Source organism: Penicillium chrysogenum (genome assembly GCF_028827035.1).
Source record: "Penicillium chrysogenum strain IBT 35668 chromosome Unknown utg000005l_segment0_segment0, whole genome shotgun sequence".
Taxonomy (NCBI): domain Eukaryota; kingdom Fungi; phylum Ascomycota; class Eurotiomycetes; order Eurotiales; family Aspergillaceae; genus Penicillium; species Penicillium chrysogenum.
In genome coordinates, this window is record NW_026622753.1 from 7244144 (window position 1) to 7271944 (window position 27801).

General features: G+C 50.1%; 11 protein-coding genes across 11 annotated transcripts; 7 read left to right on the top strand and 4 right to left on the bottom strand.

The window, feature by feature from the left end:
* Positions 1 to 227: 227 nt before the first annotated feature.
* Positions 228 to 1918, top strand: N7489_011110 (putative hexokinase Kxk; the record flags this gene model as incomplete). The annotated part of the gene is made up of 5 exons (XM_056716859.1): positions 228 to 267; positions 318 to 440; positions 491 to 516; positions 571 to 978; positions 1043 to 1918. The coding sequence occupies 5 exons, from the start codon at positions 228 to 230 to the stop codon at positions 1916 to 1918; spliced, it is 1473 nt and encodes a 490-aa protein (XP_056564481.1).
* Positions 1919 to 3839: 1921 nt separating this feature from the next.
* Positions 3840 to 5641, top strand: N7489_011111 (uncharacterized protein; the record flags this gene model as incomplete). Its single annotated transcript, XM_056716860.1, has 2 exons — positions 3840 to 4110; positions 5064 to 5641. The coding sequence occupies 2 exons, from the start codon at positions 3840 to 3842 to the stop codon at positions 5639 to 5641; spliced, it is 849 nt and encodes a 282-aa protein (XP_056564482.1).
* A 1122-nt stretch (positions 5642 to 6763) lies between these two features.
* On the bottom strand, positions 6764 to 8730 carry N7489_011112 (inorganic phosphate transporter; the record flags this gene model as incomplete). The annotated part of the gene is made up of 6 exons (XM_056716861.1): positions 6764 to 7086; positions 7150 to 7300; positions 7353 to 8110; positions 8173 to 8289; positions 8381 to 8588; positions 8647 to 8730. The coding sequence occupies 6 exons, from the start codon at positions 8728 to 8730 to the stop codon at positions 6764 to 6766; spliced, it is 1641 nt and encodes a 546-aa protein (XP_056564483.1).
* Positions 8731 to 10716: 1986 nt separating this feature from the next.
* Positions 10717 to 11100, top strand: N7489_011113 (uncharacterized protein; the record flags this gene model as incomplete). The annotated part of the gene is made up of 1 exon (XM_056716862.1): positions 10717 to 11100. One exon carries the CDS (start codon positions 10717 to 10719, stop codon positions 11098 to 11100), a length of 384 nt encoding a protein of 127 aa, XP_056564484.1.
* A 66-nt stretch (positions 11101 to 11166) lies between these two features.
* Positions 11167 to 12162, top strand: N7489_011114 (galactose oxidase precursor; the record flags this gene model as incomplete). Its single annotated transcript, XM_056716863.1, has 1 exon — positions 11167 to 12162. One exon carries the CDS (start codon positions 11167 to 11169, stop codon positions 12160 to 12162), a length of 996 nt encoding a protein of 331 aa, XP_056564485.1.
* A 935-nt stretch (positions 12163 to 13097) lies between these two features.
* On the top strand, positions 13098 to 15108 carry abr2 (laccase abr2; the record flags this gene model as incomplete). Its single annotated transcript, XM_056716864.1, has 6 exons — positions 13098 to 13289; positions 13337 to 13392; positions 13449 to 13619; positions 13669 to 13839; positions 13888 to 14010; positions 14061 to 15108. The coding sequence occupies 6 exons, from the start codon at positions 13098 to 13100 to the stop codon at positions 15106 to 15108; spliced, it is 1761 nt and encodes a 586-aa protein (XP_056564486.1).
* Positions 15109 to 15472: 364 nt separating this feature from the next.
* Positions 15473 to 17364, bottom strand: N7489_011116 (uncharacterized protein; the record flags this gene model as incomplete). Its single annotated transcript, XM_056716865.1, has 2 exons — positions 15473 to 16278; positions 16347 to 17364. 2 exons carry the CDS (start codon positions 17362 to 17364, stop codon positions 15473 to 15475), a joined length of 1824 nt encoding a protein of 607 aa, XP_056564487.1.
* A 1317-nt stretch (positions 17365 to 18681) lies between these two features.
* N7489_011117 (uncharacterized protein) lies at positions 18682 to 19382 on the top strand (the record flags this gene model as incomplete). The annotated part of the gene is made up of 2 exons (XM_056716866.1): positions 18682 to 18832; positions 19015 to 19382. The coding sequence occupies 2 exons, from the start codon at positions 18682 to 18684 to the stop codon at positions 19380 to 19382; spliced, it is 519 nt and encodes a 172-aa protein (XP_056564488.1).
* Positions 19383 to 19574: 192 nt separating this feature from the next.
* On the bottom strand, positions 19575 to 20347 carry N7489_011118 (uncharacterized protein; the record flags this gene model as incomplete). The annotated part of the gene is made up of 3 exons (XM_056716867.1): positions 19575 to 19958; positions 20045 to 20110; positions 20309 to 20347. The coding sequence occupies 3 exons, from the start codon at positions 20345 to 20347 to the stop codon at positions 19575 to 19577; spliced, it is 489 nt and encodes a 162-aa protein (XP_056564489.1).
* Positions 20348 to 21129: 782 nt separating this feature from the next.
* Positions 21130 to 25399, bottom strand: jhd1 ([Histone H3]-lysine-36 demethylase; the record flags this gene model as incomplete). Its single annotated transcript, XM_056716868.1, has 2 exons — positions 21130 to 22008; positions 22070 to 25399. 2 exons carry the CDS (start codon positions 25397 to 25399, stop codon positions 21130 to 21132), a joined length of 4209 nt encoding a protein of 1402 aa, XP_056564490.1.
* An 852-nt stretch (positions 25400 to 26251) lies between these two features.
* On the top strand, positions 26252 to 27160 carry N7489_011120 (putative pre-mRNA branch site protein p14). Its single transcript, XM_056716869.1, has 5 exons — positions 26252 to 26402; positions 26547 to 26570; positions 26681 to 26737; positions 26795 to 26922; positions 26992 to 27160. Exons 1-5 carry the CDS (start codon positions 26371 to 26373, stop codon positions 27090 to 27092), a joined length of 342 nt encoding a protein of 113 aa, XP_056564491.1. The 5' UTR covers positions 26252 to 26370; the 3' UTR covers positions 27093 to 27160.
* The last annotated feature ends 641 nt before the right edge of the window (positions 27161 to 27801 follow it).

Below are 27801 nucleotides of genomic sequence, written 5' to 3' on the forward strand. Positions count from 1 at the left end.
AATTATATTTAGAATATTTATAGTCCGACTGTCTATAAAATGACCGTATTCCCCCCCCATAGCCCCTCCGAGCCCCAATTGACTTTCCTCGTTTCTCTCCGACAGCCAAAACAAGACATCTACAAGTTGCCCCACGTTGATTTCCATATCGTCATTCTTCCCCTCCCACCTTTTTTCCTTTTCCTTTTCTTTTCCTTTCCCTCTATTTTCCTACACTACATATCACCATGGTTGGAATTGGCCCTAAGCACCCGCAGTCCCGCAAGGGTGAGGCTCTCCAAGCTACCCCCTGCCCTTATTAAACTAATGTGGTATAGGGTCCATGCACGAACTGCCCCAGAACCTGTTGGGGCCCATTCACGACTTCGAGAAGGCTTTCACTGTCGATCGCTCCAAGCTCAAGGAGATCGTGAACCACTTCGTCAAGGAGCTCGAGAAAGGTGACTGATCCCGCAGCTCTCCGATTCAACAAGTCGCTAACAAAAAACAGGCCTCTCCGTTGAGGGCGGCAACATTGTGAGAACGACCTTATTCCTCCGAACTGAACTTAGACTGACCGTAACAAAATAGCCCATGAACGTCACCTGGGTCTTGGACTTCCCCGATGGACACGAACGGGGAACCTACCTGGCCCTCGACATGGGCGGCACCAACCTACGTGTTTGCGAAATTACCTTGACCGAGGAGAAGGGCGCCTTCGACATCACACAATCCAAGTATAAGATGCCCGAGGAGCTGCGGACTGGAACCGCTGAGGAGTTGTGGGAGTACATCGCCGACTGCTTGCAGCAGTTCATTGAGGCCCACCACGAGGAAGCAAACCTCGCCAAGCTGCCCCTCGGTTTCACTTTCTCCTACCCCGCCACCCAGGAGTACATCGATCACGGTATCCTGCAGCGCTGGACCAAGGGCTTCGACATTGACGGTGTCGAGGGTCAGGATGTTGTTCCCCCTCTGGAGGAGATCCTGAAGAAGCGGGTATGACATTCCTGAGATTATGCTATCCTTTCCACAAAGGATCAAAACACTAACCATGCCACAGGGTCTTCCCATTAAAGTCGCAGCCCTGATTAACGACACTACCGGTACCCTCATTGCCTCCTCTTACACCGACTCCGCCATGAAGATCGGCTGCATCTTCGGCACCGGCGTGAACGCCGCGTACATGGAGAACGCAGGGTCGATACCCAAGATCGCGCACATGAACCTGCCCGCCGACATGCCCGTCGCCATCAACTGCGAATACGGTGCCTTCGACAACGAGCACGTGGTCCTCCCCCTCACCAAATACGATGACATCATCGATCGCGACTCACCCCGCCCCGGCCAACAAGCCTTCGAGAAGATGACCGCAGGACTCTACCTGGGCGAGATCTTCCGTCTCGCCCTCCTCGACCTGATCGACAACCGCGCCGGTCTGATCTTCAACGGTCAGGACGTCTCCAAGCTTCGCAAGCCCTACCTCCTCGACGCCTCCTTCCTCGCCAACATCGAAGAAGACCCCTACGAGAACCTGACAGAGACACTCGACCTCTTCGAACGCACTCTGAACATCCGCCCCACCCAGCCAGAGCTGGAGCTGATCCGTCGTCTCGCCGAGCTGATCGGTACGCGTGCCGCTCGTCTGTCCGCCTGCGGCGTCGCCGCCATCTGCACCAAGAAGAACATCGACTCCTGCCACGTCGGTGCCGACGGCTCCGTCTTCACCAAGTACCCCCACTTCAAGGAGCGCGGTGCCCAGGCACTCCGCGAGATCCTCGACTGGGCCCCTACTGAGAAGGACAAGGTTTCCATCATGGCTGCTGAGGATGGTTCTGGTGTTGGTGCTGCGCTGATCGCGGCCCTGACGCTCAAGCGTGTCAAGGCTGGTAACCTCTATGGTGTCCGTAACATGGATGACATGAAGACCCTGCTTTAGTGGGATTGGTCTAGTGGTGATGACTATCATTTATCATCTCACAAGACAAACCCTATGTACCGATGGGTTGGAGTATTTGACATTGGGGTTTATGCCATCTGGTGCGGGTTTGATGAAAGATTTAAAAGATTTAACGATATATCGATTTCTGTGTATGTTAGCCATGGAAGGCTCGTGAATAGAATATCCATAGTGCTATTATTGCTAGTATTTGTTGTAGTTCTGGAGCCATACTCAGGGTTAGCAAAAGCGCAAAATTATTGTAAGGTGGGGAGAAGAGGGAGCAACACGACTGTATTCTGTATCTAGAGACTCCCACTTGATAGGAGAGAAAGAGAAGAGAGACTAAGCTAGCTATTACACGATAGGCCGCACGGGTTGAATGCAAAAACGGGCTCAATGCAAATTTTCACCAGATTTAACATCAATTCACTGCCACCAAAAATGCCTTTTTCTTCTCAAAATCCAGAAGATAGAATTGCTACTGCTATATCTACATACTGTGAGAGAGATAACCCTAAAATGTCAAACTGGGCGCCGGAATTCGACGTTCCGTACAACGATCTAGATCTAAAGCCGGCCACCCTGGCGCTAACAAAGCTCTAAATGCCGAGCAAGAGGTTGTGTTGATACACTTGAAATCATCCGAAAATACGCTAAGAAGATCAAGAAAAAAACCGATGGAATTGGAGATGAAATTATACTATTTCTCCTAAGCTACGCCGTCAATTAACTCCGTTTTTGACTAGTGCGCTTACTATAGTGGAAGCGGGAGCTTAGTATACGTATAATAATATCAACATGTTGGACCTAAAAAAGCGCCGGGATACCGGTAAAAGTAAGCGTAGGGTTAATATAGATAGTCCTTTGTCTATATATGATACAAATCGGTATACTAAAACGATAGATCAGATAGAGAGGAAGAAATTGAGCTAGCAGGTCCAAAAAAAGGGATCGCAACTGCGACTATAGATGCAATTCTCGCAGCAAAGAAGTAAAAAAAAGAGGATGTAAGCTGCAGAAGATACAGCGGAAGGGGAGGATTCTGTGAATAGTAAATTCATCATAGATACTACAGGGGAAGGCTGTTAAATCGGGGGATTAAATAATATTGATTTAGCTGCTTTTTGCAATCAATTACAGTGAGAACTCCTTTGGCATATGATACGAAAGTCTCATGCTACACATAGGTTGTAACTAGGTTGCAGGTCATAAGTTGACACCTAAAGGTGAACATAAGATGGATGAGTGAGAGAACTTAGAGCAATAAGTGAGAGAACCTAGAGCAATGAGTGAGAGAACCTAGAGCAATTAGGTAGATAGTGGGCTATCACTCTTCATACTTGCCGTCTCGTCCTAGCCTAGGTGCCCTATGTTGTAGTTCCTTCCCGTCCTTCAGCCACTAGAAAAGTTATAAATACCTCCCCCCCCGTTTCCTCTCTTCTTCTTCTTCTTTCTCTTCCAACCCCTCCAACAAGGGGCCCGACAAGACGTCAGGGCCGCTCAGCTCGCCGAGAGGGGCCTGCCTACCAACACACTATTAGAGCTAGAGAAAATTTCGCGGCGCCGTCGGCGCAAGCGGCGCCCGGTAGGCGGCGCGGCGTACGGTAGGCGGCGCGGCGTACGGGGCCTACCGGGAATTGGCGAGCCCTCGCCGAGAGGGGAGCCCGAAATGCTCCCCTCGCCCCTTCAAAAAGCTCCGCCGGCCCCCCCGAAAGGCACCGCCCGCTGCCCAAAACGCGCACCGGGCTCCTCAAAAAGCTCCGCGCGCCCTTCAAGATAACCCCCACTCTGGGAGACCTCCCACAGTTATCAGAGGAGGATGACTTCCCGATGCCGCCCACTCCATCCTATCTTCGAGTGCCGCTGCCCCCATCATCTTTGAGGGAGGATCACGTGGAAAGGGGAGAAACTGCCGGACATGACCCCCCCCTCCCGCCGCCCTCCCCCGCCTCCAACAAAAGGCCTGTGGACACCCGGGCAGCCCACCTCGCCGAGAGGGGCCTGCCTACCAATACTCCATCAGGCCCCTCTCGGCGAGGGCTCGCTAGTTCCCGCTGGGCCCCCTACACTGCCCGTGCGCCGCCAAATGCTCCCTGGGCCGCTCGCAAAGCGCCCCCCGCCGCCCAACATGCGCCCGGGGAGGATGACCTCCCAATGCCGGATGACCTCCCAATGCCGCCCGCTCCGGCGTATATTGGAGTGCCGCTGCCACCATCATCTCCTCCCAAGACACCAGAAAATGAAAAAAGGAGGTCAAAACTGGGATATAGTCTCCATTAGGCTATATACATTAACACTTGGTTTTTGTGTTGGTCGAGTGGAATAATGCCGTATTTTATTCCAACAAAGGATCATGTCTCTCACCACCGCTGACTTGTTCTTACCTTATTCTTGTTTTGCTTTTACTTTCATCTTTCTCTTACTTTTTTATTATTGACACCTTCATATGTCCCTATTTTATCAAACCACTTTTATTATCATGCAAAACTTTTATGGATTCCTATCAATTCCGATAGATTCTTATCATCGATTAACATGTTATACCATCACCTCGATTCTTTCGAGGCGGCCCTAGTCGATAAGTTCTTATTTACAATAGCATAAGCACGCTAACTATAAATAGGAGGAAAAACAACGGCGGCGTGACCGTGACGATGAATACTGAGCCTTTATAGCTATATATGTAACTTTAGTGTTGAAGCCTAATCGCAGCATGATACATAAATATGTATGTATAGTAAATGCGATGAGCTACAACAGCATATCTCAACAATACTTGCTTGTATAGATTTTTTTCCTTACCGAGCGGGTTATATAGTTAAGTAGATCCTATTTTTTACAATACACACTCGCTTTACTTTTCTATCTATCTAACTATAGGCATAGTTGTAGTAATAGTTCACTATAGTACTTCCTTCGTTCAACACAGTGGGCCATCCCTCTTTATGCTTACTGTCTCGTCCTAGCCTAGGTGTCCTAGTTCCTTCCTGTCCTTCAGCCACTAGAAAAATTATAAATACCCCCTCCCCCCCGTTTTCTCTCTTCTTCTTCTTCTTCTTCTTCTTCTTTCTCTTCCAACCACAATGGTTCGTTCCCTGCGTGTGTCCCCCCCCCGGGACCATCAACAACCTTTCCGGTGAAGTTGAGGAGATGATTGGAGAGAGGACGAGGAGTGATATACGTCGATCTGGTGAAGTCGCCTCTGAAATCAATGTGGGCAGCCACGTCGATGATAAAGGTCGTCATCCAGAGGGCGATGTTAGGGATGATGAGATCGGAGATGTGTTAGAAGACATCGTCATCGGGCCAGAAGGGAAAGACGTGGATATCATCAGTGACGGAGACATCATCACCAACAATCAGGATGACCCGGAGATTGTTATACCTGATAGCCAGGACGATGCAGAGATTGATGACTTCGGTCGACTGTGGATGGCAACGCGAGCTACGCTTCAGTATCTGCAAGAGTACAGCAGAGCCAACAACATCATCGGTCTGGACTCAGGCGAGAGGCCTTTGAGCCTGTCCTACTGGCGACTGTTGTGTCGAGTCAACGTTGACTGGATCACACGACCACTGATGGAGGCGATTCCCCCGGTGGTACGAAAGTTGTTTGAAAAGGATACGCCCGAACTAAAAGAATGGTCTACCTTGCCTGATGGGGAAAGTGAAGACCGGATGGGAATATGTGTCGATAAGTTCTTATTTATGCTATTATGAGCACGCTAACTATAAGTAGGGAAAAAGCCGGCGTGACGACGAATACCTGTCCTTCATGGCCGACTTTGGCAAGGTATGAGGTTCTTGTTCCCTCAGTGAAGCTGTTACTAATTAAGATTATAGCGGGCCTTCGAACTGCAACGGCGCTCAGCGTCTCCGGCGCGGGCCAGTCTGGGGACAGAAGTGAATAGATACTATGGTATTCAGATATCTAGACACTCCTCTCCATGGATAATGATAGATGATGATGATCGATGGATGATGGGAAAAGAAGAAGTGAGAAGGTGAAGCAAGCTAGTCCTGCAAACCTGGATCACGGGATATATGATCACGTGACTCCAACAGCCAGCCAAGCCTCCAACAAAAGGCCTGTGGACACCCGGGCAGCCCAACTGGCCGAGAGGGGCCTGCCTACCAATACTCCATCAGGCCCCTCTCGGCGAGGACTTGCCAATTCCCGGTGGGCCCCGTACGCCGCCCACCGGGCGCCGCTTGTGCCGATGCCCCTCTCAAGACCTTCCACAATTATCAGAAGATGATAACTTCGCAATGCGCCCGCTCCGGCGTATATTGGAGTCCCGCTGCCACCGTCCTCTCCTCCTAAGACACCAAAAAAAAAAAAGAAAGACACGACCATATATCTGTGACGATCCGGTGGCCTGCTCTCGTTTTGCTTTTGCTTTTGCTTTTCTTTTCTTTTTTAATTGATACCTTCATGTATTCCTATCTCATCATCAAACTGCTTCATCATTATATAAATACTTACTATCATCCCTGAAAGTAGTATCTTGAATTGAAGCACTCTCTAGCTTCGCATCTACTCTCAGTGCTTGCTTGTAGATCGCATTATTATTTCGGCACGAGCATGAATTCTGCAATAATTACTGCTATTTCATTTTTCCCCCGTATTTTCTACTCAATGGATCGTGATATCAACAAAATGGACAAGAATAGCAATGGAATTCAGTTCAATTCAGATTAGTAGAGACCCTGTTCTGAATAAAGGGTCCAGTTCAAATTCAGACTATTAAAACAGGGATAAAAGCAAGCACAAAGTGGAGGTAGATGGTAAACCACATACGACGTCCACTGCTTTGCAACCCTTTCGAACCATTCAACCATTCAACGACCCCATGTGGGAACGTTCAGAGCCATTCCCATAATGATTCCACTGATCAGACCAGCACATGGGAGAGTCAGGACCCAGCCGAGGAAAATCTTGCCCAGCTGCTTCCAGTTGATACTCCTGAGATCCATGTTGGCCAACCCAACGCCCAGCACGGCGCCGGTAATACATTGCGTAGTTGAGATTGGCAAACCGAGCCTGGAAGCCAGGAGCACACAAAGGGCTGCCCCGAGTTCAGAGCTATAGCCTCTAGTAGGGGTGTGCTTGGTGATGCGATTGCCGAGACTGCGCATGATGTGGTAGCCGAAGGTCCAGAAGCCTGTTGTTCATTAGCATGCCGAAAGTATGGACGAGACGGGAGGCGGGGAGAAGGGAGTCTTACCAAAGCCGAGGCCAAGACCACCCACCGCCTTAATCCAGATCGGGGTGTCAGTCTTGGTGGAAGCCTTGCCGGAGTGCCAGGTCATGTACTCGGTTGTGAATGGACCAATAGCGTTCGAGACATCGTTGGCGCCGTGGGAGATAGACATGATCTAGGTGAACTGTTAGCTGGTGTTTAGAGAGGGGGAGGTGAGTGGAGCGTACCATAGCAGAGCAAACCTGGGCAGTGGTCCATAGATGTTCAACCTTGTTGTCAAAGACAGGGGCACGCTGATGGATATGATCAAGACCCTTTGACTGGTGGTGAATGACATCGCGGGTAATACCATAAGTGAAAACAAGCTTGAGGGTGGCAAAGATACGCTTGGGGTGAATCCAGGGCAGTGTGTCCAAAGCCTGAAGCTCCTTTTGATGTTTCTCTGCAATTCTGGCATCAGCCCTGCGGGCGTCGTTCTCGGCGGCGCTGGGATCACCCTTGAGAGGCTCAATTTCTGGAGTGGTGAAGGTGGACTCTTGTCCCTCGGTGGCAGAGCCAGAGCGAAGAGTGTCCGTCTCGCCCTTCAGGTCGCTTTCATAGTAGTTGGGCACAATGCTCTTGTCCGGGTTACCAGGGAAGTACAAGGTGTAATTGTCCTTCCAGAGAAGAGGACCCATGGGGATGTGCCAGAAGCGCAGGCGGGAGTCACCCTTCACAAGGCTGCGCCAATAGTACGGAACAAAGAAGACCGCACTGATAACCCAGACACCAGCAAAGACGCCAATGACAATTCCACAAGCCTTGCCTGCACCCAAGACCTCGAGCTTTGGGATTCCGTGACCGCCGCTGACGACGATGAACAATGCTAGGATAGCAGCAGTAATGGCGTAATAGAATGGGAGCACGCGCAACGCCCACTTCATTGGATCCTCACGCGAGTGCACCAGCAGCCGGATACTGGTGAAGATGATGGCACCGAATGCGGCTGAGATGAGGGGGCGATACCCCAAGAGGCAGCGATTTGGGAAACGCTCTGCGACTTCCAACCCCAGTGGACAGGGAGCTCTGCCGCAATGGCGACGCCGATGAGGGCACCGACAATGGATTGAGTGGTGGACACTGGGAATCCGAGGTACGTGCAGACGGTAAGCCAGATCGAGGAGCCTGTATCATTGGACAAAGGAGTGAGTAATTGAGATCTTTGGCTTGGAAGTCGCAAAGAGAAGGCGAAGAGAGAAAGCGAAGAGACACGCACCGACTTCAGCAACCACCATGGCCATAATCAACACTCCCGGAGAGTCCAAGAAGCGGTCGACGGAGAAGACACCACTGCGAATGGTCGAGGTAACCTGTTGTCCAAGGGCGATGGCACCGATGAACTCGGTGATAGTCGCCAGGATACCAGCTTGGATCAAGGTCAGGGATCTGGAGCTGACCGAGGTCGCGTAAGAGTTGGCTACATCCTGTGCAAAGGAAAGAGATGAGAGCTGGATCAGTTGAGGGTCAAGGCAAGGAACATACGTTGGCACCGATTCCCCAAACAGAGAGAATGAAGAAGAGGGTACCGACAGCGAAGAGCCAGTCGAGATCGTGATAGACAGCCATTTTGGGTTCCAGAAGGAAGATAAACTGTTTGGTTCACTTCCTGGTCGGGCCTCTGACAGAGGAGAGGAAGAGAAAAGGAAAAGAAAAAGGTGAGGGTGAGTCTTTTAATATGCTACCTAGGTACCTATCTTATCTGTCGAGGAAGGCGTAACCTCAATATGACATTTTTCTATAGTAGGTTAACTTAACCTTAGGTCATCCCATGGATGTCTCAGACTAGGTACCTAGGTAGGTACCTAGGGCAAGGCTAATGTCATCTCTCATTTCACTGTCCACACTACATGATAAAGAGACACCCAATCATAGAGCTGGCCCATTCAAGAGTGCTCCCAGAATTGAATCTCATTGATGGTCAGATACCTCGTCCTACTATGTAGCTAAACGCATGGGCCGTCGAGCTAAAAAAAAAAAAACGAGTCTTGGCGTAATCTCCAGGGCTGTCCGAAAAAGGACAATATGTGCTCGGCCAAATTAAGTTAAGTTATACATTTTAATGGATGTGGTCCAATCATTCCTGCACGAGTCAGGGTAATCCATGGTTCCATCTATTACAAGCTTCCATAAGACACCTGGGCATTGATCAAGCATGGCGCCAAGAAATGCCAGGGGTTGGAGGACGTGGGCTGCTCAATCACTTGATTGTACATAGCACGTACCATCTATAGTTACCTATACGAGTATCCTTTTAATCCCATTCGGGTTGTTGGTAAAAGAGTCCTCTAGAAACAGTCAATGCACATATGGTATCTTCCTACATACATATGCAAGTACGGAGTACATACTAGTTAGAGTGGCTATTCTAATTCGAGGCTAGGAAGTCATAGGGTCACATGAAGCATTAATAACTTCCCCTGGTCCTCCAGGGCTTTCCAAAGTTACTAACTGGAATATTCCATATCACTTATGTACTAGGCAGTTCATAGTAGGTTTCTGGATTCTGTCTCAAGCGTACTAGTAAAAATCATGGTAGAATTCTCCCGGAATGAAAACTGCCCGAAATTTGACATCCTGTGCGGACCAAATTACTATGGTAACTACATATTGACTTCGGAAGCAAACAAATACCTTTCAGTCTCATGTTGCTCCGCCATAAAGTCCATATACATATCGTTAAGAATGTAATCATCAGGGGTTCTACACGGCAGAATTGGCCTCTACTTTTGAACTTATACGGGGAGTTGGTGTAACGCTAGTGTATTCAGACGTACAAAATACTTATTACAAAGTATACGACAAACAAAATCTAATATGCCGCACTAGCGGTTAGATTGCCGTAGGAAGGGCGGATCTGTAGAGTTGGTGGAAACAGAGACCGCCCACGACAATTTGGCAATTATAGCGAGTAGATACGGCCGTAGACTTGGCCCCTCCGGGTTTGATTGGATACAACTGTATCAGATCACGGTTAAAGTGCTATACTGTTGTATCAGCTTGAGCCTTCAGCGTTGACAGGAGCGCGGCAACCCGGAAGAGCCTGAGAATTGGCAATGTCGTAACGGCCTTCACCCAGTTCTAACATGGAATCACACGTGGCTGGTCAAAAAAAAGAGCCAAGATTGTCGAAATCCGCCCTTAAGCCCGTTATTCTCGCATCTGGCCCCGTGACAAGGACCGGGCTGCTTCTTGTCCTTGGTCTCAACCACCGCTCGGATCCCGGATATTCCTTATATGGTATTTTTACCCTCAATGACGGCGTGTCCAGGAACTCACAGATGGGAGCACTCCAAATTCATCCTCTACAACGCAAACAGCATGAGCTTGCTGACGAGTTTTGAGCTCTTGTCGCTTCACACTCGACTTGCCCATTGTGCCCGTAGCAGGAGCCCATACTGCAATAACCGTGTGGACAACGGTGATATCATCCTCTGGTCCGCTTAGGCTGACGATCAATTCTTTGCTTCCCCTGGTGGCCAAACATTCACGACTACCTGGGGTCCTATCAAGGAGGATATTTACCAGGCCAGTGTTGCTAACAATGAGCACGATATGTTCTGTCCTGGAATCTCTATGGACTTTGACGGACGAATTGTCGTGTCTGGCGGAGCCGACTCGGACAAGACCAGTATCTTCGACGGCACTGGCTGGCAGCGCGGTGAGAGCATGGTGCTCCACCGTGGATACCATTCCACTACTACCCTCTCCGATGGGCGGATCTTTGCCATTGGTGGTTCGTGGAGCGGAGGGCCGAATAACCCTAAGGACGGCGAGCTCTACAATCCCTGGAAACGAACCTGGAAGGGACTCTACAATATCCATCGTGAGCTCATCGAAACTGATGACAGACCGCTTCGGGCCGATAATCATGCATGGCTGTTCGGCTGGAAGAACGGCAGTGTCTTCCATGCCGGTCCCAGCTTCGAGATGCACTAGTTCAACACTCGTACAAGGGGAGGCAGTCATGTGCCTGCCGGTTATCGCCTTGACGACCAACACTCAATGTCTGGGAATAACGTCATGTTCGATGCCGTTCATGGTAAGATCCTCACCTTCGGAGGCCAGGAGCGCTACGATGGATCCTTCGGTACCAGAAATGCCCACATCATCACCATCGATGAGCCCTACAAGAAGGCCAAGGTGGTGCTAGCCGGTTTGAATGGAAGTAAGAGCGAGAACCACACTGGCGGCATGTTCTATCAGCGTGTCTTCCACACGTCTGTCGTTCTCCCTGATGGATCTGTCTTCATCGCTGGCGGCGAGATCTGGGGCCAGCCATTCAATGAAGCCGACAGGGATATCCAGTTGACCCCGGAGATTTACTACCCGGACAGAGACATTTTCGTTCCCCTACAGAAGAACAACGTCGTCCGTGTCTACCACAGTCTCTCAATTCTCCTCCCTGACGCTACCGTGCTTAACGGAGGTGGCGGTCTCTGTGGTAACTGCACCGTCAACCACTACGACGCCCTGATCTTCCGGCCCCCATACCTATACAACAAGGACGGAACGGAAGCAATCCGGCCTAAGACTCCTATCGTGAAGAACAAAAGCAGCAAGGTCACCTTGGGCAAAACACTTCGTTTCTTCGCGGACGCTGATATCAAGAACTCATCTCTGGTCCGTCTCGGAACTGTCTCGCACACTGTCAACACTGACCAGAGATGCGTGCCCCTTGAGCACACGTGTAAGGATGACCAGGGCGGTTACAGACACTGCACGGCCCAGATCTATCCGGACCCCGGTGTTGTTCTCCCCGGATACTACATGCTTTTCGTCATGAACTCCGCTGGCGTTCCTAGCAAGGTTGCGACCGTCAAAGTCGAATTGGACTTCCCCTTGAGCTATTTCACTGAAGAGGAGGAGGAAGTGGAGCACAAGAAAGACTGCGATATGGCTGCTAGTGGTGAGCAGGTCCAGGGAATGGTTGACATGATATTTGCGGCTGCTCGCAAATTCTGGAACCCAGCGCAGGCGCCTCTCGTGGCTCAGGTTTAATAACTTTCTGATACCTTGGCTTGAGCGTGCCGTATGTGTGGAGCTTGCTTCGCGTCGCCGGCTCCTGTAATATTCATTTTGTTCTGAACACGCATGTTTTGAGTACTAGTTATACGTCAACCACCAGTGCATAATATGATAGCATGAAAGATGTACCATTCAGAATGAGTAGAAGAACAACCGAGACGATTACCTATGATGTAGACCTTTGGACGCATTAAAAACTTAACCAACGGCGCTATTTACTATGCTCAGCAATGCAAGAAGCGTAAAACAGGCTTGACTTAGGGTAAATTTGGTAGATTATTGTGTCGAGATAGGCCCCCGCGACGGGGCATCGTCATCGTCGGGCCCGCCGGACACGGCATTCAGGCACCCAGGCCAAAACCAGGCATTAAGGCATCGGTATTTCCCGGAAACGTCGTCTTGGCAGCTGGCGCGTGTACGTCTGTTTACACGGCCAGATGCCTGTTACTACTTCTTCGTTGCTTTCAGTAAAACAACAAATACTCCGTAAAAGCTAGATTTATGCTTATTGGCGCATTCTGATCCCTTTGGTTCCATGAGATATTGGCAGCGACCTCAGGAATAACCATGACCTCTCCGACCGCCGTTCCATTTAAGACTAAAAGTTCTGGATCTCAGTCATTCAACTATTGCCGTCCGGGTATGACTATTTGTGGAAATTGATTGAATACGATCAGTGTCATGCACCGGAATCGAGACCGAAATCAAGTCCTTGTGGTTGGCAACAATGTCTAATGCAAGGGCCTGCTGTTTTCAACACGGGAGGAATGCGAGGATTGGGTGGCTTCGCAGGTATGCAGGAGTTTAACGCAGTCTGGTTATAAGACTGACAGGGACGTTATAGACGCGACTTTAATGGGAAAAATCATTCGCTTCAATACCCAGTTCACACCCACCAATTCGAAAAAATGACACTTACGAAGTCGCTGATCCTGACTTTTATGAGCGTTGCTGCCCTTAGCCGGGCAGCTAAGGTTCATTATGATCTCGACCTCACCTGGCAGAGGGGCTCACCCAATGGACATGAAAGAGAGATGATCTTTGTGAATGATCGTTTCCCAGGCCCACCATTGATTATGGATGAAGGAGACGAAGTCACAGTGAGTCTGATCCTCCATATCCCCTCGATTCATGCTAAGGAAAATAGATAGATGTGACCAACAACTTGCCCTTCAATACATCGGTCCATTTCCATGGCATTGAGTAAGACCTTCGGTAATACTACTCCCAGAGAATTGCACAAAACTGAACTACTCCAGGCAAATGAACACCCCATGGGCGGACGGAGTATCAGGTCTAACGCAGTGGGCTATCAAGCCTGGTGACAAATATCGGTACCAGTGGAAAGCAACGACATATGGTACGTACTGGTACCATGCCCACGACAAAGACAGAATAATGGACGGTCTCTACGGTGGCATTCGTATTCGGTGAGTATGCAGAACACTGTCTTTCTTGCGGCTCTAATAAGAGAATTAGTCCGTCTGCCGACAGGGAATCGCCTTTCTCAATGATCTCTGATGACCCTACCGATATTGCGGCCATGACCAAAGCCGCTCATGATTCCCAGTTGGTCATGATGTCTGACTGGGACCACCTGCCGGCCAATGAGTATATGGATGCTCTTAGAGACACAGGCTATGATATCTTGTAAGGGCCCAAATATGATAGTTAAAGGGCGACGCTTACAGTTACCAGTTGCTCGGATAGCATTCTCATCGATGGCGCGGGCTCTGTATACTGCAAAGACCCTGAGTATCTGACAAATCTCCAGCCGGCTAAGGTCAGAGCAGTCATAACTGAGCCTTTGTCGGATAAGGGGTGAGTCCATCCTTTGCTCCACTGGGTTGGAAGCCACTAACACCCACCAGATGCCATCCATTCATGCCAGTTCTTCAGGGTGACTGGGAGCACCACCCAGAGAAGCTTCCTGAGGGATTGAACTCTGGATGTATTCCCAGTGAGGGTCCGAGGTCAGTCTTTGAAGTGACACCTACCGATCGATGGGCCAGTTTCAACTTTGTCAGCGCAGCAAGTCTCAAATCATTGATTTTCTCCATTGATGAGCACCCGATGTACATCTACGAGGTAGATGGACATTACATTGAGCCCCAGCTTGCCCATAAAGTTTCTATTTACAATGGAGAGCGTTACTCTGCGATGATCAAGTTGGACAAGGAGCCTGGAAGCTACACCATCCGTGTTGCTGGTCATGACAACCAGGTTATCTCTGGTTACGCCACTCTAGCTTACAAGGGTGGTGAGAAAAATAAGCGGGAATCAACAGCATACATCGATTACGGTGGTAGCAACACCACAGCCTCTGTGATCGACCTGGACACAACTAACCTGCCGCCATATCCTCCCATCCTACCTGCGGAGCATAGCGATGATTTCCATCTCCTAACTCTTGGACGGATCAACTCATCCTGGGAATGGACTCTGGATGGAACAACCTTCCTACCAGCCAACCTGAACCAAATGGAACCAGCGATTCTCAACCCCAAAGCACCCGGCCTGGATTCTGCCCTCAAGATTGAGACACTGAATGGCACGTGGGTGGACATTGTGTTCCAGCTTGCTATCCCCGAGCCAACCAAGCTGCAGCCACCACACCCAATGCACAAGCATTCCAACAAGGCATTCTTGATTGGTAGTGCAATGGGAAAATTCACATGGGGTTCTATCGCAGAAGCAAAACAGAGCAGCCCGGACAGCTTCTTCGAAACGCCTGTGTATCGCGACACCTTTGTGACAGCGCCGAACGGAGAGGCCTGGATTGCTATTCGCTACCAGGTTGTGAACCCAGGGCCATTCCTCTTGCATTGCCATATGGAGACCCACCTCATGTCGGGGATGGGCATGGTCTTGCTTGATGGTGTCGATGCCTGGCCTGAAGTTCCTGCCCACCATCGATAGATTCCTTGACTTGTATCATACGATTTCATATCCTGTCTTTTATACGTGTAATTCTCGTTTCCTATTTGGCTCATCAAATATAATACTCTGATACCGTTCAACCTGCTTTCCAGAAAGCGACAAGGCCTGATCACTAAAGCGGAAAGGAAAAGCCAAGAAATGACAGAGGAAACAAAGCACACGTGTACTTGTGTAGCTGGTAGAACTATCTATGGGCACTAAGGTATAACTCAACTAATATAACAGCGCAACATGGCGGGAAGACGGTCTGGAGGCCATGCCCATCTACCTACATGTACAAAATACGAAGCTCACCAACATGTATACAAAGATCAACCCCATCTAGAACCATAAACCCATATTCCTAAACCCCCGAATCCTCCTGGTCAATATCAAAAGCCCTATCATAAGCATTCCAAGAAGCACAATTATCCCCAAGCGCCTTCCGATCAATCAATGGCTCGATCTCACTCTCCCTCTCCAAAAACTGCAACGCAAAGCCCTCGTCCGTATGCCACCCGATATGACAATGCATAAGCCACGCCCCGGGATTATCCGTCTCAAACGCGATAAGCAAGAACCCATTCCCATTCAACATCGCCGTATCCCTCCGCGGCGGATTATTAGTCACAACACTCCCATTCCACGGATTCGACCCCTGCGCCAGCACAAAGAAATCATGTCCGTGTAAATGGATAGGATGCGAGATTGGAAAGCTAGTGTTGATCATAAGGTATACCCACTCATTCGCCCGCGGCAGCTCAATGACTCCGCTCGATGCCGTGAAGTTCGGCGTGTTTTCGTTGTTGAAGAGCTGGAGTAACGTGGGTTCTTCCCATAGAACTTGCATCGTTGTGCTGTTGAGGTACCAGCGAAATAGGTTGGCATTGTTCCGGCGCAGTGTGACATCGGTTAGGTTATTCCATTCTGCGGCTGAGACTGTTTTCGAAACTCGGGGGACTATTTTGGAGGCAGGTTCAACGATGCATTCATCTGGGAAGGTGTACGGTCTTGTTGTGGGCGTACCGGGTCGGTTCCCATAGTAGAGGATCCCTCTTATGTTGTCTGGGTTTGCGTTTTCTGAGCATGCTTCTTGCGGGATTGCGCGGATCCAGAATGAGTTGGAGATTTGGCGTTGGTCTGCCGTTACAATCACATCATAGCGTTGGCCTGTGGGTGCTTTTGTTAGTTGTTGGCTTTCGAGGAGGAGCTTGATATCAAAGCAAATCATCACATACCCATCCCGATATCGATATAATTAGCCGTATAAGGCCTGATAGGCACAAAGTCCGCCGCAATAACAATAAGCGTATGATTATCAATCATGAACTTCCAGTGCGTATCAACAGCCGAATTAACAATCCTCAGCCGATACGAAGACCCCTGATCAACCTTCATCTGGAACCGCTGTCCGGTAGAATTGGTCCCATTACCAAAGACATTGGTCCCGTTAATCAAGCCCGTATCTAACGTCGGCGGTCCAACCGTCTGAGCCTCCGAGTACAGCTGATCAACAGTGCGATGGGACCAATCCGTCAGGAACAGACTGCCCTTATCGACCTCGTAGTTCGCCGTGGCAGGGCCATTGATCACAATCCCGCCAAACACACCCTCCCACGCCTGTAGTCCAATGTGCGAATGGTACCACGACGAACCGTACTGCTCGGCACGCCATTTGTATGTTATGGTTGAGCCTGGTGCGGTGGGACATTGCGTGATAGAGACCACGCCGTCGTTGCCGTTCGTGTGGTTCTGTCTGATCCCGTGCCAGTGGATACCTGTCCCATTCTGGGAGTTGTGTAGGTTGTTTGTGACGTGGATCACGACCCAGTCGCCCCAGTCTGCGAAGATCGTTGGGCCAGGGATTGTGCCGTTCATGGCCATTACTGGCCGGCTGAACCCATCGGGTGCTGCTACTAGTTCTTCGACGTTGAGCCAGTACTCCCGTGTTACGCCTGTGTTTGGTACTATCTTCGTGTAGTCGGTGTCGACATTAAATTGGCACCACTGGGACCGTGTTCGGGGTGTGTTGCCCGCACAGGGTCTTCTTGTTGGCTTGTTGGTCTTGGTGGTGGTTTTCGTGTGCTTTATTTTGGTGGTGGTTTTGGTTTTGGTACCGACTGTCGTGGGCTTTGTCTTCATTGCCATGTGCCGGGTCTGCGACGGGATATTCACTGAATTGACTGGATTTTGTGAAATGGCTGCGACAGAAGCACTCAGGCTACATGCCAGGAGGAGAAGAGATTGAAGTTTCATAGCTGTGAATCCTACCTAGGCAGGGCACTTATATAATGCTTAACCTTCTTTGGGTCACGAGTATAGCTCTATACAGAGCTTTCAATGCATCCAGAAGCGATTGAGAAAGCAAAATTTGAGTATAAGAAAACGTACGAGGCTTGCTGCTGATACACGACTAAGAAAATTGACCTCTATTTATGCCACTATCATATGTATTGGAATCGTACAGCACAACACGTGGATGTACGACCAGGACCAAGAACGCCATGTCTCTTTTCACGAGGTGTCCTGCATTCGTACCTGCTAACAAGGATATACCGGGCAGCCCTACCGGAGATGCCGTGCGAAACATGATCTTGTCATGCACGAGACGACGCAGCAGACAAAGGGCTATGGCGAAGCATCAACGTCATCGCCTAGCTCGGGTGTTGAGGCTATGCGTTAGTGGATAGTGGGATAGTAAGATCAGGCCCCCCGTATCCACGCTTGGGACCGTTCGTCATTTCATCAGCTTGGGGGCCTGCGCAGCACCTGGACGATGGGCTGTCTAGCCAGAGAAGTGCGCATTGGCCGTCTTGAGTCCGCAGGCTGTTCTCTACTGCCCGTTCTCTCGTGATAGTACTATGAATGGAGAGCCTGGATATCCCATGTAACTAGGGCTGTGTGTCTCAAATCAACAAAGATAACGCTTACAAATAGAGTTAATGACGGAGATTGAACATCAGGGACGTCATTCTCTAGTTTCGATCGTAGTAAGATTGGCGTGCAGGGCTTACACTGGGGTCATGCTGTCTCGGTGTAACCAGTTTCAGCCTTAGTGTATACGAGAGTCAGCATGGCTCGGAAATTAATTTTGGGATCTCGCATACTTTGAGGTTTACTTTTTTGAGGTATCAGCTGCTTTGTCCGGGATTGTCGATCGTTGCGAGAGTCTTCCATGTATGGTGAGTTGATCATCGATCTGACCATTGGGGTTGTAATGGCCAGGATCTGGATTTCGACATGGAACACAGATGATGACAAGGAGATGTTTCTCTTTTACCACGATCTCGGGAATGGAGCTGCAAATTACGTATCATCGTCAGCTCGTGTCAGTCCAAATCACAAAAGGAGGCTTGGACCACTGTCTTGGGAAGTAGAGAGAAGAATTAATCAATACTACACATGTCATTGATAGCCCCTAGTGCGCTGCCTGATTCTGATTACATCAATTGCCGTCTCATCGACTATATCCTCATGACTCTTTCCGTTTCAGGGCTATAAGTCTTGCTTCATCCTGATCGCAATACCGTGCACACACTATTCCAACATATTGTCTGACCTATTCATTGCACAATGCTATCTCTATCTATTCTTCCCCTTCTAGTCTTTGGGCTAGTCTGCTCTGCGCATCCATTTGAAAAGCGGCAGTCAAGGCCAACCGATTCATTCAAGCTGTATGCCTATGGCCCAGGCATTAGCGGACTGCCCATCTTCTACAGGAATGGTATCTCAGCCCTCTCAACCCCCAAAACAACATTATTGACTAATCCACATCACCTTGACAACAGGCAGTGCCGAAGTTGCGGATGCATCCAAAGTAGACACAACCACAATGGCCGCAATGACCCCAATCAACTGTAAGAACCCAAGATCCCTACTTGCTATATGAAACTCACAAGAATCCAGTCACCGCCGCTGAAAATACTTGGGTTGCCCATCCTAGTTCTAGCTCTCGTTCTAACGAGGGCTTCACCACCCTGTCGACCAATACCAATATGCTGTGTCTGGACCAAGGCGACACGGACTCCAATCCAGTCTCATTCACCGCCGTACCTGCTACGGGGAAGTTGGACACAACCAAGCACAGCAACGTTTGGTCCACGTATGGGGGCTATGTCCTCGTCACCGTGAGCGGGGCCAACTTTTACGCGAAACCAACTGCTACGGACGGCTTGTACTCTCTGCTTTGGAGTAGCTCGGCTGAGGCCATGACGGATACTATACCGGTAGTGCTGCGGACTGCTGAGCCGGCGACGGAATCTGTTTTGGACTAGCCCTTGGTGAATCAAAAGAGCTGGGAAAGAATGTCAGAACATCTGAACGATGTTTCTTGTAATGTTCCTCTCAAGGATGATAGAATTTGATGATGGTAATAGACGTTGGTAAGGACATCGGGATACATAGTGGTATTAGTTAATAAAAGAAAATAAAGAACTCCGTGGTATCATGCCGTGTCAAGATTTTTTTTATTTTTCAAATTTTTTCAAATTCTCGGGTGACTTTTCTGGGGGGACGACGGCGGCCTCGGGACGCTGAGGTGGGCTGCTGGGCTCTTCCTTAACTCGAGGTGGCTCCTCCTTCACTCGAGGTGACATACGCGCCTGGTTCTTGTTGGCTGGCGGCGGCGTACGGTTGGCAGCAAACGGGGCCTGCCGGGAAGTGACGATCCCCCGCCTAGAGGGGCCTGATGGTGTGTTGACAGGCAGGCCCCTCTCGGCGAGCTGCGCGGCCCTGGAGTCTTGTCGGGCCCTTTCTTGGAGGGTGGCGGCGCGGGGGGGATCGTGGGCGCGGCGGTTCGGGCCAGGGAGACCTCTGGCGCGGGGAGGCTTGGCTAGCCCGCGCCGGCGACGCTGAGCGCCGTTGGAGTTCGAACGCGCGCTGTAATCTTAATTAGTAACAGCTTTATTAAGGGAATAAGAACCTTGGGATCTTATACCCTCCCAAAGTCAGCCATAAAGGCCCGGTATTCTTCGTCACGGTCACGCCGCCGTTGTTTTTCCTCCTACTTATAGTTAGCGTGCTTTTGCTATCGTAATGAGAACTTGTCAACCAGGGCGGTCTCGAAAGAATCGAGGTGGTAGTATAATAAGTCAATCGATGATGAGACGAACTGGGATGGGATGAAATCCATCGGGGTAGATGATCCATGTCCATCATTGGATGTATCATGAGGTAGATCCTGTACAGATATATGACTTACGGCCTTTCTCCTTCGCTCTTTAGCAAACTTAGAAGACATGGTGTTGCGCGAGAGAGAAGGAAACAAAGAAGAGAGGGAGGAAGGAGATGTTTCCAAGCCAAATCCAAGCTTCAAATCCAGGCATCAATTTCAGTACCGCATTATTATTTCGGTACGAGCAAGGATTCTACAATGATTACTACTATTTCATTTTCCCCCGTATTTTCTACTCAATCCTAGTCCTAGTATTTTTTCTAGACGTCGAACATATAAAAGAACGTAGATTGAAGAGAGTTAAATAGCCCTATTGCTGATATATGCATGAGGGCAAACCACGCAGATTGTGTCAGACGAATGAAAGAAAGAAGTACATATACGAGACTTGCAGAAGACACCTCATTGCTGTGCGCAGCCGAAGGGAGAGAGAAAGCCCAACAGACGATTATCAAGCAAGGTGTATTGGTTGTGAAGAGGCCCCGGCATAAAACAAAGATCCACAGGGGAATAAAATCGAATAAAGAGTAAAAAAGAATAAAGAAACTAGAGAGGGAAAAAAAGTTGAAACCTGGAGGAAAAAGCAAGGCAGAGCAAATTGACAAAAGAACCTGATGCAGACGACAATTGATATCAAGAAGCCAAAAGAAAACTCCCTAGTTCTCCCAGACCCAGAAAACGCCAGAAATAACATGAAAACGTGATTCTCGAAAAAGAAGAAAAGAAAACACCGGATCTCCCATCCTGAACCCTTGATAAATTGATATCCCGAATAACAAAAACATAAAGCAGGACCCATTCTACATCTCTCATCTGTACCAGTCCAAGCCTCCAAGCCTTCTGCGAAGCTAAACCCTTGTTGATCGTTTCCGCAGACCAAATTCTTGTTCCTGGAGCTCTCGTATCAAACGAAGGCTTTCCTCGTCTGCATCTTCATCTCCAATGACGTGCTGACTATGCTTGTGCTGACGCGGAGATAGTGATGTAGGGACGTGACGATGGAAGTGCTTTTCATACATCGGAGAGCTCTTCTTCGCGTGTGAAGACGAGGGACGTGATGAAGGCTTTCTTGTCGACGCTGGAACAGGAGTGGTCTTGCGTGCCCCGATGGTCGAAGACGTGGCTCGCACCGATTGCTTCGGGGCCCGGGCTGTAGTTGCATCGGGCGCGAACCGATCGACGTGTCGAGGTTGGCGAGACGAATGCCGAGAACTGGAGTTGGGCGTGTGGAGAGCAGTTGTCACTTCCCCTTCCACAGACTGTACGGCATCTCCCTCTTGGGCCCCATCCATCTCGTCGGCCAGCGACGTAGGCGGTGAGACCAAGGAGGTGTTTGGCTTCGAGGAAGACACAGACACTGTTTTTATTTCTTTTGCATCCACAGACTCGGCCTGGAGTGCAGGTGGTGATGCGTACAGAACTTGCTTTTGAGGTGCCTGATCTGCCTCAGGCAAATGCTTACCTGGGTCAATTTGACTGGAAGGCACATGATCATAGGCATCCATCACGTCGTCTTGCGCCATCAGTTCATCGCCATCATGATCGAAGAATACCGCAGGTTGTGTCATGGGCGATGTGCTCTCCTGCTTCGCTTTCTTGGCTGTGGAAGGCATATCATCCTCTTCAGCAGGGCGTGCTCGTTTGGCGGAAGCATTCGCACGAGGTTTGGAGCGCTCCTGAGCCTTGATCGGATCTATCCGACCGTACTCATCGTGGATGCAACGGCGCTGGTTTCGGGTCAGAAACAGTAAAACAAGCAAAAGAAGCGTCTTTGGGGGTACTACGAACCTTGCTCTTCCGGCAATCATCGCACGCCTTGCTGCGGCCCTTTTTCCCTCCATTAGCTCCATCGGGGCTGACATCAACGAGCCGATTGGCGGCTATTGTTGAGTTGCCCATGACCGCGGATTGGAATCTCGCTGAGCTCTCGAATCGATCCAAGTCAACAAGATGCCCATTGTTTTGGTACCCAGATTGCGATGCAATCGCTGCCAAAGAATTCAAAGCAGACACAGCATCCTGGGCCAGGGAGGACGGCGTGCTCACCCCAGAGCCAGGTGTGAAGGCATTGACTGCGGCTTGCCCGTTGAGCACGAGATCACCGGGTTCATCTTTGTGTCGGCATCGAATGCGTCGTTTGCGACAGGCATCACATGCAACGCGCTTGGGACCAAGACCTGACGTTCGTTGGACAGTCCGAGGCTTGGGTGTGGCGATAACTTTGAGACTCGTTTCCGGAGCAATACTGAATGGCGCCGGTGTTGCACTTCCGTCAGACTGCGCATAAACAAGACTGCTGGCTGAGGGATTCGGAGTCTCAGGGGCCTCTTCTGAAGGCCACTGGACCGCTTGTCTTTCGGCATAGGTGCGTTGGTTATCAACGTTGCGTTCGGATCGACGGCTCGGTCGTCCTGCGGGCTTTTTGTCTGTAATAGAAACCTTGGGATTGCTTTCGACGACGCCAGGTCGAGTCCAGAGTGGTGCCTTTTCGTTACCACGCTTCCAGGCGACCCAAATTCCGAATTTTCTGATCATGTCCACCGGATCCCCTGTGCCTTTGGGGATGGAGCGTCTGACCGCGTTTCGAACGTCCATGGAGACGACTCCATCGACGGTATAGCCACCCGCAATGAGTGCAGTCCGTAACAAATACTTGGTTAACTCAAGAAGGCCCTCCAACTCCGCCTGTGAATAGAAACGTGCATTGTGATGGGGAGAACCTGGAGGTTCTCGGTTGGCGCGTTCTCCAAACTCGTAATAAATTGGATATTGACGGTGGAAACGGTAGTTCTCATCCTGCATGAATGCCTCCATCACACTTTGCGGGACGGGGTCATCCTCCAGATATTTTTGAGCCGTGTACCACTGAATCTTTTGGAAGAAAGGGTACCGGAACTTCTTGGGGACTTTGGTCTCCTTTTCGATGTTGAGTATCTTGATTTGCATCCCGTAGTTCAATCTGGTTAAGAAGTTGCCACCGATAACCAGACTATTTTCCGGAGTCCAAACTGCGTGAATCCAGCCGGACGGGATGAGCATGGTGTCTCCCTCGGAGAGATCCACACGGTAGCACTCCTTGGTCTGGTTCCCAAGGAAAATCGAGTCCTGGGCGGGAGAGTTGCACCACTCCTCGTATTTCTTGAGGTGCTTGTCTTTGGGAGGAATGAAGAAGAACGTCTTCTTACCCTTCAGGATATGGTAGTACACCGAAGATCCTCCAAAGTCGATGTGAAAGTCGGTATAGCAGTCGGCGACAGACATCAGGCAATAGAACTGAACCTTGGGATATTCGCCGATTGCCTTCAGTTCCTCTGGCCACACAGCATCTTGCAGATCCAAGTCACGTACAACCTTCGGTCGCCGGATGAGTCTGCCGAGTTTGCTCTGCGATACCTCCAAACTGATAACATTCCTGACAGGCTTGTCCGGCTCGTTGCTTTCGTAGTAATCAGCCCATTTCTGCATGTTCCACCTCTTATCCTCTCCTTGCTGAGACTTCACATCGATCACTTCAACCCTTTCTTCGGGTCCGTAAAGCTCTGCTACTGCACGAACAGTGAGACCCCGCGGAATGACCATACCTAAGAGGTCTTGGCCACAATCGACTGTTTCTTCAATATGGGTCTCTTGTTCTGGGTGGTTCTCGAGAAGATCATCAAACATCTCTTGAGACGAAGCCTCCTGTACAAGAGATTCAAAGTCTGGGTTCTCTGAGGAGACAGGCTCACACGAGTTCCAGCAGGCAGGTATCACAATAGGCTCCGTCCACCCATTCCCTCGCTCGAAGTATTCCGCTGTGACGAGCTCAGGTTTCATTCGCGGGAAATTCTCAGGTTGGAATCGGATTTTTCCTTGTCGAATGGGCTCGAGATAGTGATGTTCCAATGAGTCAGTGGCAGCCTTGACGAGGCCTTGGTTCAGGCCTGCGTAGTCTATGGCTGTCCGGGCGCGCGAGGACTTGCGTACAAAAGTTGTTTGGCCATAAACTGATCGACAACGCCGACAGATAAACTTGTCAACTGTGCGAACTTCCCGATCATTCTTGAAGCCAGCGCAAACGATATGGAACCATCGTTTGCATCCATCACAACTGATCCACGTGTCTTCGTCCTGTTCCTCGGTCTCAACTGGAATACGAACTAGATGACATGCCCCACAGCTTGTTTGATTGGTGTCACCTTCTCCCTCTTCCACTTTTGGTGGAACGGGTAGGGAATCCTGCGGGAATTGAGGTTCCTGGGGATCGGCCGGAGGATGGACCCCATAAGTAGTATAATGAGGCATATCAGCTGGTGGATGCCAGGCTTTGCTTTCGTGTTCATCCTCCCGAACAATTGGTGGGAAATTGCCAGAGCTAGTAGTTGGGCGGATTCCACGCATCGCAGGACGGGATATGAAGGCTGACCCATCAGATCGAGAGCGCATGCGGGAATGGGGTATATCTTCAGAATTGTGATTCATCTTGACATCGCCCTGGTCCGGATGTCCAACGGCAGCAAAGCCAACTCGAGATTGACGAATCGCGTCGCCAGCGTAGTGGTGGTAGGTCTCGTCGATGCTGACTCGTTTAGTGTGGTTGCCCGGGTGGAAATTAGTAGGGCGCGCGAGATTGAGTAGAAGCTCTGCATCGGTTGTCATGCTCTCAAGCGCAGCCGGCTGTGGGTTTTCTGTCAGCATTCCTGGGCGCGGGCGGTAGGGTGACGAATTCCTCGCCGACCGTGCCCGCTTCGCCGGTCGTTCAGAGTCTGCGGAGTCGGATGGGAATAAGGGAATCGAGGACCGAATGCCGGGGGAAGGGGGATTGGGAGGGAGCGATGCGAAGGTAGGACTTGTCGCGAGGGCGATCGTCGCAAGTGTGTCGATAGTCGAGCTTGAGCGGCCATGGCCCGATCGCTGGTGTGAACCACCTTCCGCGGTGACATGTCGATTGTGATTCGAAGGACGCTGATCGCGATCAAGGCTGGCAGCTCGCGGAGGGCCGCGACTGGCCCAAGAGGTGTGAAAATCGGTGGTTGTGGATGGAGTGATAGGTTCGACAGCGCGTAGAGGAGGGGACGGAGTACGGTACTGCGGCGGGCGGCCGCCGATGGGATTCGCGAAAGATGCTGCGCTCATCATTTTCGCAACCCGATAAGAGTGTATATTAAAGAAAATTTGAGATGGAGGGTCGAAGGTGCGAAAAGATGCGCTTGCGGTGGGTGGGTGCAAAGCGGGGATACTGGGCCACACGGGCTAGCGAGAGGCCGGCGCAGGCGAAGGGAATGTCATTCCTGGCAGAAGAGCATATGCACGACGGATGACGAGTATCCGATTGATATTTGATGAAAGATTGAGGGCGAAGTAGGTGGTCGACGGTATTCGCGGAGAGTTGAGGGGGTTCGAATCGAGCGGCGGGAGGACAAAGGCGCCGAGAGTCGCGCCGCAACCTGCGGGCAGGTAGGGAAGGGAATCGAATGAGGTCCAGTAGCCAGGAATCGTTTCCTGCCAACTGGATAGGAAGTGACAATTATGCGAATGGATGAAGCGCCGGAAGCGAGAGGAAAGCGGATGAGCGCGAGGTGTTGGGGTGAGGGAGGAAGCGGGAGTCGAGTAGTAGCAACTGAAGGTTACGGTACAGCTGCGGGCTCCTATATTACGTTGTGTCCTGCTATCCCTTTTACTAGAAAGGGGATCTGAATTGCATATATAAAAGATAAAGATCAAGAAGCTCTCGTTACAACATGCGATTGTGTTTACCTGGTTGTTTTCCCCCTGGTGCTCAATTCTCTGTAGTCCAAAGGAAGTTGGCGACGCCGAGAGCGTCCGTCTTGATGATACACTCCGATACCATGATGATACAATCACGTGGTAACGGTTGGCAGATCCCTACACCCATAGTAATCACATGACCTGGTCACATACGGTTTACGAACCAACTGCCACTAAACCCGGATAAGTAAGCGCACTGCCAAGACAAACCTCGTGGTTGTCCTTGCGCCTTGCTCGGATCTTCTGCCTCTTCGCTATTCCAACACTGCAACTGATACCTTGCGTATCTTTCTTGTCAACACTTTCATTCAACATCTTCCAGGACTCTCTCACCTCTGAGAATGAGCCGAAAGCTCGCCCCCGAAGCCAATCGGTACGTGAGAATACTTTTTCCATGCCCCTCCCCCGATTCTCAGCACAAGTGCCATTTTGCCATCAACAGCTTGATCTTTGGGTCTAGCAGATCCCTGACATTTGCAAGTGACTAGCGCTAACCTCTTTTTTTCTTCTTTCACAGGATTCTCTTCGTCAAGAACCTTAAGTATGTACTTGATCATTTCGCTGCTTTGCTCCGGCTCGCTTCCCCGGCGGATCAATCCTGCAACTCGCCATTTGAAATCGCGACTATGTCGCTGACATCTTTCTCAACAGCTACAACGTAACAGCAGAGCAACTGTTCGACCTGTTCGGCAAATTTGGCCCCATTCGGTAATAGTCACCTATGGTCTCGTGTTACAACCCGATCTAATACCATTTCATTTACAGCCAAATTCGCCAGGGTATTGCCAATACCTCCAAAGGAACCGCATTCGTTGTCTACGAGGACGTTCACGACGCCAAACAGGCATGCGATAAGCTCAATGGATTCAACTTCCAGAACAGATACTTGGTTGGTACGTATCACATATGGATCAAATGAGCGTCGGGAATTATGTGGAGATGACTAACTTCGGGGGTTGTAGTCTTGTATCATCAGCCAGAGAAGATGGTCCGAACGAAAGAGGACATTACGGAACGGCAGGAGAATTTAGAAAGGCTCAAACAGCAACACGGGATAGAATGATGTGACGAATTCTTTTTCTCTTCCCTCTGCTAGCATTTAGCTGCGCCATGGTATTGCAACGGCTCTACTATTCAATCACGGGTTGGTTGAGGGGTTTCCGGCGTTTTTATTCCCTGGGTTTTTTGTTTCTTTTTGAGAGGGCTTGATGGTGGGCGAGGGCTGGTTCTAGTCATATATTGACCCAGAAATGATCGTGCGAAACAGCACGCCGGCGAGATCTTATTTCTTCTTATGTTTATTCTATTTACCCATTACTACTATTACTCTCTTCGTCAAATTGACCTTCCACTTTGCTCCAACATTCTCTGTGTGATGGCTAGATACTAGGTGCGAAGGTTCCTATGAGAGCCAAACTACTCGGAGTGCCCAACTAATCGAGTCTGGGCCTGTTTTCGAGCTTTGTGGCATCTTGATCTACATTGTCAAGCTAAAACTAGGGTCTGTCTATCTACCGTAACGTTGGCGTATCACCGATCAGTACCCACTCTTCTGCAGGGAAATTTTAAGCTTGACATTGACCTATACGATGTACACACAACATATTAAGATCCAGATCAAAGCAGATAGCAAAATAAAAATATCATGCCAAGACGCAAGACCCTTAAATAGCCCGTCCAACCCTGGAAGGGAAATGCTATCGGCCTTGTCGATCCCGCTGCGGGGATCCTGACACCGCCTAGGGCGCAGCAGCACTGCAATCTCACTCACT

Excerpts from the sequence above, each read along its gene's own strand:
- N7489_011120 (XM_056716869.1), top strand. The coding sequence starts at position 26,371 with ATGAGCCGAAAGCTCGCCCCCGAAGCCAATCG. Across the intron at positions 26,403-26,546 it reads CTCGCCCCCGAAGCCAATCG|GATTCTCTTCGTCAAGAACC; the intron begins GTACGTGAGAAT and ends CTTCTTTCACAG. Across the intron at positions 26,923-26,991 it reads CCAGAACAGATACTTGGTTG|TCTTGTATCATCAGCCAGAG; the intron begins GTACGTATCACA and ends CGGGGGTTGTAG.